The sequence below is a fragment of the Octopus sinensis genome, linkage group LG10, assembly GCF_006345805.1.
Source record: "Octopus sinensis linkage group LG10, ASM634580v1, whole genome shotgun sequence".
Classification (NCBI taxonomy): Eukaryota; Metazoa; Mollusca; class Cephalopoda; order Octopoda; family Octopodidae; genus Octopus; species Octopus sinensis.
Window position 1 is genome coordinate 37,492,310 of NC_043006.1, and position 9,698 is coordinate 37,502,007.

The following is a 9,698-nucleotide window of genomic DNA, read 5'->3' on the forward strand; positions in this document are numbered from 1 at the left end:
CATTGTCAATATGTGCTAAAGAATGTTCATCATAAGGTTAACATAAGGGGACACTACATGAAACCTATGGTTTTGTAATGCGAAGATATTTCCAGATGGTAAACACATGTGAGCAAAGAAACCACACACACACACACACACGCACAAACACATACACATGTGTACACACATGCACAGACACACAAGACACACACGTTCTCCACAGGGTAGAACGTAATTAGCCTTAACGACAGAACTTCGATATTATCTTTTTTTTTTTTTTTTTTACTCGAAAGTTTCAACAAAATTTTAAATAAATTAGAAATTACTTGGTGCTGCAAAATAAATCTATATTGCGAAAGAAGCGATGAAGAAGCGAATATATGTGGGTCTTACCCCATAACAAATCTCCCGATATAGATAGATAGATAGATAGAATGATAGATGGACAGATCGACAGACAGATAAGATAGACAGACAGACAAACAAGCACACACACACACACACACACACACAGGCAAAGAGATTGATAGAATCAGATAAATAGATAGATAAGTTTCTTTATTACCCACACAGGGCCGAACACGGGGGGTGGGGCAAAATACAATGTAGAGCTTTTCTTTTCGAAAATAGAAAAAAAAGGAGAAAAAATAAAATTCCGATCAAAAGGGATCGTGAAAAAAATATATAGACAGATAGACAGATGGTAGATAGACAGACAGACAGGCAGGCAAACATATAGATAGATAGATAGATAGATAGATAGATAGATAGATAGATAGATAGATAGATAGATAGATAGATAGATAGATAGATAGAGAGAGAGAGAGAGAGATAGAGAGAGAGATAGAGAGAGAAATAGATAGATAGAGAGAGAGAGAGAGAGAGAGATAGAGAGAGAGATAGATAGATAGATAGACAGACAGATAGAGAGATAGAATGATAGATAGATATATGAATACTGTGTGTGAGTGGTGTGTGTGTGTGTGTGTGTGTGTGTAATGTAAAGGTGTAAGGATTTGGGATCCAGGCAGGTACCCTATTAGTATTCCGATATAATCCAGGTTCTGGTGGCAAACCACAGTGAATGACAGGAAACATATAGAATTGTGCAAAATAAACAATTAAACACTACTTCACTCGACAGGAAAATCCTGAGTTTGCTTCATTGGATCAAGACATCATGGCAAAGAATGGAGAATTATACATCTTCAAAATGTGTTTATTATACTACAAATCTGTAGGAGCGCCATGATTTCAAGCGCAAGTAAAAGATCCCCAAAATGTCCAATACCATACGTTGCATATCTGGGGTTTTTTTTAATATCAGAATGACACACTTAAAAGGATCAATGTCGATACTAATACCTGGGAAGACTTTGCATTAGATAGGGAGCTGTGGGGTAAGCTGACTGCTACTGGTATTAAAGAATTCAAGAACAATAGTGTTACATACAATGAGTTGAAACTTGCTGGTGAATATACGGAGAATGTGAATCTTCTCCCTGAGAAGGGCACGAAAGAATTTCTTTGTTGAAGCCAGTGAGGTCGCGTCTACATCTCAAAGGCAGGCCTGCGAAGGCACTCCCATATCCTAATGTGATATCCAGCATGATCGGTCGTGCACATTGCTAAAATAATCTTATCATGAAGAACATTTTAGTACCGGTTTCGGTCTTTGCGACGTTTTCAACTTAGAGTAAAGCATGAAAAAACAATTAAATTGTGGAAAATTTAAAAGAAATGTCCAATACCATACGTTGGTATTTTTAAAATATTTCCATAGTTTTCAAATAGGTGAGACATTTTCCTTTTTTCTGTCTGTCTGTCTCTCTTTTATTTTTGTGAAGGCTCAGTAGGTAGTAGCAGATCTGAAGAATTATCTATATATATATATATATACATATCACCGTGACCGACCAGGCTATCAGATGTTGCTACACATCGCTGGTCACAATGCGCTTCGCATTGTCTTAGCCTTCAAATGACGCCACCCCGCTGGCTAAGCGAGCAGGCCAACAGAAGAAAGAGAGATTTGTGGCGAAAGAGTACAGCAGGGATCGCCACCACCCCCTGCCGGAGCCTCGTGGAGCTTCAGGAGTTTTCGCTCAATAAACACTCACAACGCCCGGTCTGGGAATCGAAACCACGATTCTGCAACCGCGAGTCCGCTGCCCTAACCACTGGGCCATTGCGCCTCCACATATATACATATATACATACATATGTATATATATATACATACATATATATATATATATATATATTATATATATATATATATATATATATATATATACATACATAATATACATACATATATATATATATATATATATATATATATATATATATATATATATATTAATATATATGAATGTATATAATGCATAGATAGATATGTGAGTATATGTGTGTTTGGCCCCTGTCACTGCAGATAACTGGCGTTTGTGTTTTACAACACCGTAACTTAGCAGTTCGTCAAAAGACGAGGGAATGAGTACCAGCAATAAGTACTGTGGTTGATTATGCCAGGCGGTGTCCCTGCAGGGTCGCACTCTAATAGCCGAAACAAATAAAAGATATGTGTGCGTGTGTGTGCGTGTGTGTTTACGTATGTATAAGCATATAATGCATATATGTGCGTGTGTGAATGCGTGAGTGTTCAGGTGTATGTCCGCGTATTTACGTATGTATAGATACACATATGCACACCATTTCAACACGCGCGCACGCGTACATAAAAGTAGAGGTTTGTTGTCAAACATACATACATATGTATATATATAATATATATATATAATATATATATATTATTATATAAAAGGGCTTAGTAAAATAAATTACTTTGCCGCATACTGAACTCATTAGAAATACAGCTAAAAACTTTTTTAAGGCTATTTCTAATACTATAAAGAAAATCTCTCTCATATATAGTGTTTGCATAATTTAACTCACAAAAGTTGGGGTTATGACATCGAAAAATCAAATGCTAACCTTAGCATTTGATTTTTCGATGTCATTACCCCCAAACTTTTGTGATTAAATTATGCAAACACTATATATGAGAGAGATTTTCTTTAAGTATAGAAATAGCCTTAAAAAGTTTTTTAGCTGCTATTTCTATGAGTTCAGTATGCGGCAAAGTAATTTATTTTACTAAGCCCTTTTTATAATGTAATAATTTGAATTCGCCTGAATGGTCCCTTTGCATACTGAACACTTGTGAAATTGATTAATAATTAATTAATTTGCCCTCAATTGTTGAAATATATATATATATATATATATATATATATATATATATATATAACTCTTTTACTTGTTTCAGTCATGTGACTGTGGCCATGCTGGAGCATCGCCTTTAGTCGAACAAATCGACCCCGAGACTTTTTCTTTGTAAGCCTAGTACTTATTCTATCGGTCTCTTTTGCCGAACCGCTAAGTTACGAAGACGTAAACATACCAGCATCGGTTGTCAAGGGATGTTGGGTGGGGGCGGAGAAACACAGACACACAAACATATACACACACACACATATATATATATACACATATACGACGGGCTTCTTTCAGTTTCCATCTACCAAATCCACTCACAAGGATTAGGTCGTCGCTTGCCCAAGGTGCAACGCAGTGGGACTGAACCCGGAACTATGTGGTTCGTAAGCGAGCTACTTACCATACAGCCACTCCTACGCCTATGTAGGAGTGGCTGTGTTGTAGGAGTGTGTCTATATATATATATATATATATATATATATATATATATATATATGTATGTATGTATGTATGTATGTACGTATGTATATATATGTATATATAAATGTATATATATACATATATATATATATATATACATGCAATGCATGTATGTATGTTTGCATGTATGTATACAGACAGACAGACACCACCTCTTTTCTCTGCGTGTTTGAGGGGGGAAAATGAAGCGAAGGAATGAAACGCGACGGTAAAAATGCAAGCGGTGAAGAACGAAAGAAGAAATGAGAGAGAGAGAGAGAGAGACAGACAGAGATAGAGAGATAGAGAGAGAGAGAGAGGGAGAGAGAAAAAACATGGAAGCATGGAAGAAGGAATGACAAAAGTAGCAATAGAAGGAAGAATGGCAAAAAGATGTATGTGTGATGTCTGTATGGGTGTACACGACTATGTATACTGGAATCAATGTGAATATATTATATATATATATATATATATATATAAATAGATAGATAGATAGATAAATTGATAGATAGATATAGATATATATGCATATATATATATATATATACATATATGCATATGTATATATGCATATATATATATGCATGTTTGTATGTATACAATGAGTTATAGTGTGTGTGTGTGTGTGTGTGTGTGTGTGTGTGTGTGCCACCAAACACTGAGACATATTTTAAAGGAAGTTAAAGAGTGACTCATGGGTGGAAAGTTTCGTTCATTGTCACTTAACCGCGTTAGATCGATGTTTAGTTTGAGTAAATACACAAACATATTTTGGTAATGGTAAATTTCATTCTTCACTGACGAAAAAAAAGTGACGATTATCATCATCATCAACATCATCATCAACATCATCATCATCATTGTTGTTGTTGTTGTTGTTATTATTATTATTATTATTATTATTATTATTAGTAGTAGTAGTAGTAGTAGTAGTAGTAGTAGTAGTAGTAGTAGTATTGAGGTGGCGAGTAGGCAGAATCGCTAGCGCATCGGACAAAACGCTTACCGGCATTTCGTCCGTCTTTCCGTTTTGAGTTCGAATTCCGCCGATGTTGACTATATCTTAGATCTTATCAGAGTCGATAAAATAAATAGCAGCTATGCACTGGGATCGATATAATCGATTAGAGCCCTCCCCACAAATTTCTGGCCCTGTGTCTGTCGTAGAAGGGAAAGGATTACTAAGGTCGCAGAAGATGGCGAGCCGGCAGAATCGTAGGCGCGCAGGACAAAATGCTTAGGGGCATATCGACCGTCTCTACGTTGTGAGTTCAAATTCCGCCGAGGTCAGCTTCGCCTTTCATCATTTCGGGGTCGATGAAATAAGCACTAGTGAAATACCGAGGCCGAAATAATGGACTTACACCCTAAAATTGCAAACCTTGTAGCAAAATTTTAAACGAGGATTATTAAGACAGGGAAATGGCCGAATCGTTAGAGCGTGAGACCGGCTATTTAGGTTCTGGGTTCAAATCCGGCTGAGGTAAGTTGTGCCAATCATCTTTTCGGGGTCGATATAATGAGCATCAGTTTAACACCGGGGTCGATGTAAACGACTAGCCTATCCCCGTTTAGAATTTCAGTCCAGGTTTGGCGAAATGAAGATGCGGTAGAATTCGTAGAACTTCAGCGTTCAAATTGTTGGCGCGGTCGAATACGTTTCTTCGATAGTGATCGATACATTAGGACGTGGTCTATACAGTGACATAAAATTAAGGACTAGGGGGAAATCATATTCGATTTGTGACTCCCCACCTAATGTCGATCCCCATCTCACAAATTTAGGCATTGTCTCCGACATATAGGAAACTATTAGATCAATTTTTATTATTTCTTTATAACCAACAAACATTTGCTCAATTGTAAATAATGATAACAGAATGAAATATAGAATGAAATATAGATAGATAGACAGACAGAGATTGATAGATAGATAGATAGATAGATAGATAGATAGATAGATAGATAGATAGATAGATAGATAGATAGATAGATAGAGAAGAACACATAAACACTCACTCACATATATACACAACACACACTCGTATGTGAGTTTACTTACGTATATATGTACATTTGTAAACAAACATGTATATATATAATATATATATAGAGAGAGAGAGTGAGAGAGATAGATAGATAGATAGATAGATAGATAGATAGATAGATAGATAGATAGATAGATAGATAGATAGATAGATAGATAGATAGATAGATAGATAGATAGATAATTATTGAAATATAGATATACGTATGTATAAACTTCTATGTACATATACATACAGGCATACATTCTTACATATATATGCATGCATGTCTGCATGCATACATGCATACATGCATACATACATGCATACATACATACATAGATACATACATACATACATACATACATACATACATACATACATACATACATGTCAGAATAGAGATAGACAGAGCGAGAGAAAGTAAGAAAGACAGACAAAAATAAAGACAGAAATATCTGTTTGTCTGCTTGTATGTATATATATATATGTGTGTGTGTGTGTGTATGTGTGTATTTATACGCGTGTATATACGAGTGTGTATGTATTTGTGTATATATATATTTGTGTTATATTATATATTAGAGTAAATACGAGTGCATGCTTGGTATGTATATACACATTAGCGCATGTATATATATATATATATACATGTGAATTCATGGTTTAGTTTACAATATTTTTTGGCGTTGATATATTCTTTTTAAATGCAAAATTCTTACTTACCAGTGCTGGATCATCCTGACTTTTTTTATTCTGGATATGAAACGGGTAGTTAGTTGATAATAAGTTGTATGAGAAATATAGAGATGATGTGTAGAGATAGATAGATAGATATGTGATATATATTTATATTTATATATATATATATATATATATATATATATATATATATATGCGATATATATATATATTTATATATAATATATATATATATATATATATATATATATATATGATATATATTATGTATGTATAGCTGCCTGGTAGAAAAGCGATGGGCCACCTCTTTCTCGCTTAAGTGTACGAGCTTGGTCTTTCTGTGACAGACAGTTTAAAGATTCCGAAGGTAGCTTCTGATAACAGCATCTGCCACAGTCACTGACGGCAGAAAGTAGAGGCGCTGGTCGATGGGGTGAAGTAGACGTTGTGGTAGTAGTGGTAGGGGTGGTGGAGGAGGAGGAGGAAGAGATGGTGTTGATTGTGGTGGTAGCGATAGTGATGATGATGATGATGATGATGATGATGATGATAATGGTAGTGGTGGTAGCTGTGGCAACGATAGTGGTGGTGGTGGTGGTGGTGTGGTGGTGGTGGTGGTGGCGGTGGTAGTGGTTATGGTGGTAGCGGCGGCGGCGGCAGTGGTGGTGGTGGTGGTGGTGGTGGTGGTGGTGGTGGTGATGGGTGTATTGGTGGTGGCAGTGGTAGTGGTGCTGGTGGTGGTGGTGGTGTTTGTGGTGGAGGAGATAGTGGTGATGTTGTTATTGTTAGTGGTAGTAGTGGTTGTGGTGAAGATGGCGGCGGCAGTAGTGGTTGTGTGTGGTGTTGTTCGTGTCGATGGTGGCGGTGGTGGTGGTGGTGGTAGTGGTGGCGGCGGTGTTTACGATTGTGAAGTAGTGTAAATGTCTGCAGGGGCTTTCTGGTAATAGTGCAGTTTGTTGTTGTAATGGTGGTGGTGATGGTGGTTGTGGTGGTGGTGGCGGCGGCGGCGGAGGTGGTATTGGTGCTAGTGCTGCTGGTTATGGAATTTGTGGTCATGCAGTGGGGGAATGTTGTGGCGGTAGTTGTGGTAGTGATGGCATTATGGTTGTTGTCGTAGTGTTTATTATTGTTATGGTGATGGTGGTGGTGGTGGCGGTGGTGGTGATGGTGGCGGTGGTGGTGATGGTGCATCCACTTGTAGGAAGTGTATATGTGTGTGTGCATGCACGCATGTAATACTGTGTGTGTGTATGCGATAGTGTGTGCATGTGTGTGATTGCGGTCCTGCGTGTTTTTGTTGCTATTATTTAACCCCGGGCAGTTCAAATTCCGCCGAAGTCGACCTTACTTTTCATCCTTTCAGGATCGATAAAATTAGTGCCAGTTATGCACTGGGGGCGACGTAAATCGACTAAACCCATTCCCCCAAATTTGAGGCCTTGTGCTTCCAGTAGAAAGGATTATTTAACCCAAGGCGAAAATGAGTCAGGGACACCTATGATCATAGGTATTCCATCCATAATCAACACGTCTATTTAAGGTAAGGTAGGACTAATACTACATTATCGAATGTGACCTGTCTTTTGTGTAAAGAACCAGGGTGATGAATTTGAGGGAGATTTGACTGCTATTTCTAGCAGTTCGAGCGAGCACATACAGGCTCCCTCGTTGGCAATACTGTGTGACGTTGGTAATATTCGTATGTGCATGTGTGTGTGTGTGTTTATGTGTATGAGTATGTATGTGTTTGTGTGTGCGTTTGTGCGTGCCTTGTTTGTGTGTATGAGAGTGCGTGTGTGACCGCGCAGGTTTTTATGTCTATCTGTGTGTGTCTGTGTGTGTGTAATTGTGCGTGACAGCTCTGTCCGTCAAGGAAGTGGAAAACTAACTATATTAGCAAGTGTATATATACAGAAATCTATTTATATTATATTCTTTTCTACTCTAGGCACAAGGCCCGAAATTTGGGGGGAAGGGGTGGCAGTCGATTAGATTGATACCAGTACGCAACTGGTACTTAATTTATCGACCCCGAAAGGTTGAAAGGCAAAGTCGACCTCGGCGGAATTTGAACTCAGAACGTAGCGGCAGCCGAAATACCGCTAAGCATGTCGCCCGGCGTGCTAACGTTTCTTATTTCTTTATTACTCACAAGGGGTTAAATATAGAGGGGACAAGCAAGGACAGACAAAGGGATTAAGTCGATTAGATCGATCACAGTATGAAACTGGTATTTAATTTATCGACTCCGAAAGGATGAAAGGCAAAGTCGACCTCAGCGGAATTTGAACTCAGAACATAAAGACAGAGGAAATACCTATTTCTTTACTACCCACAAGGGGCTAAACTCACAGGAGACAAACAAGGGCAGACAAGTGGATTAAGTCGATTACATCGACCTCAGTGCATAACTGGTACTTAATTTATCGACCCCGAAAAGATGAAAGGCAAAGTCGACCTCGGCGGATTTTGAACTCAGAACGTAACGGCAGACGAAATACGGCTACGCATTTTGCCCGGCGTGCAAACGTTTCTGCCAGCTCACAGACTTCCCTTATATTAGTGATATAAAGCGTCGAGTTGGCAGAATCGTTACCGCGCCGGACGAAATGCTTAGCGGCATTTCGTCCGTCTTTACGTTCTGAGTTCAAATTCCGCCCAGGTCAACTTTACCTTACTTCCTTTCAGAATATCGACGTAACCACTTACCCAGAGATTACTGGCCTTGTGGCGAAATTTGAAATCATTATTAGTGGCTTGTATGCGTATACACACTTTTATATCATACGGTCATATCACGTTGAAAGCACCGGTTCTCGTCCGATCAGCGAAGTTAAGCAACGTCAAGCCCACTTAGTACTTAGATGGGTGACCCCTTGGGAAACCTAGGTGCTGTAAGTATTCCATTACTTTCTCTTTAGGGCAACGAGCTGGCAGAAACGTTAGCACGCCGGGCGAAATGCGTAGCGGCATTTCGTCTGCGGTTACGTTCTAAGTTCAAATTCCGCCGAGGTCGACTTTGCCTTTCATCCTTTCGGGGTCGATAAATTTAGTACCAGTTACGCACTGGAGTCGATATAATCGTCTTAATCCCTTTGTCTGTCCTTGTTTGTCCCCTCTGTGTTTAGCCCCTTGTGGGTAGTAAAGAAATAATATATTTTAAATGTTCTACTAGTTTTAGTCATTAGACTGCGGCCATACTGGGGTACCGCCTTAAAGAATTTCAGTCGAACGAGCCGAACCTAG

The 9,698-nt window shown here is 38.5% G+C and overlaps 1 protein-coding gene and 1 pseudogene across 2 annotated transcripts in view; one reads left to right on the forward strand and one right to left on the reverse strand.

Moving 5' to 3' along the window:
• LOC115216712 (ectonucleoside triphosphate diphosphohydrolase 1) overlaps positions 1 to 6,924 on the reverse strand; it is a 128,636-nt gene extending 121,712 nt beyond the window's left edge. The window contains exons 1-3 of one of the 2 annotated variants that reach the window (XM_036506578.1): positions 6,713 to 6,800; positions 6,638 to 6,664; positions 6,477 to 6,605 (exon numbers count right to left, since the gene is read on the reverse strand). In XM_036506578.1, coding sequence (XP_036362471.1) covers positions 6,477 to 6,490 — 14 coding nt within the window. In that variant the 5' untranslated portion in view covers positions 6,491 to 6,605; positions 6,638 to 6,664; positions 6,713 to 6,800. Of the gene's footprint in view, positions 1 to 6,476 lie in introns of both variants that reach the window. The other variant, XM_029786247.2, reaches the window with a different exon arrangement.
• Positions 6,925 to 9,234: 2,310 nt separating this feature from the next.
• Positions 9,235 to 9,353, forward strand: LOC115216874 (annotated as a pseudogene).
• Positions 9,354 to 9,698: the final 345 nt, after the last annotated feature.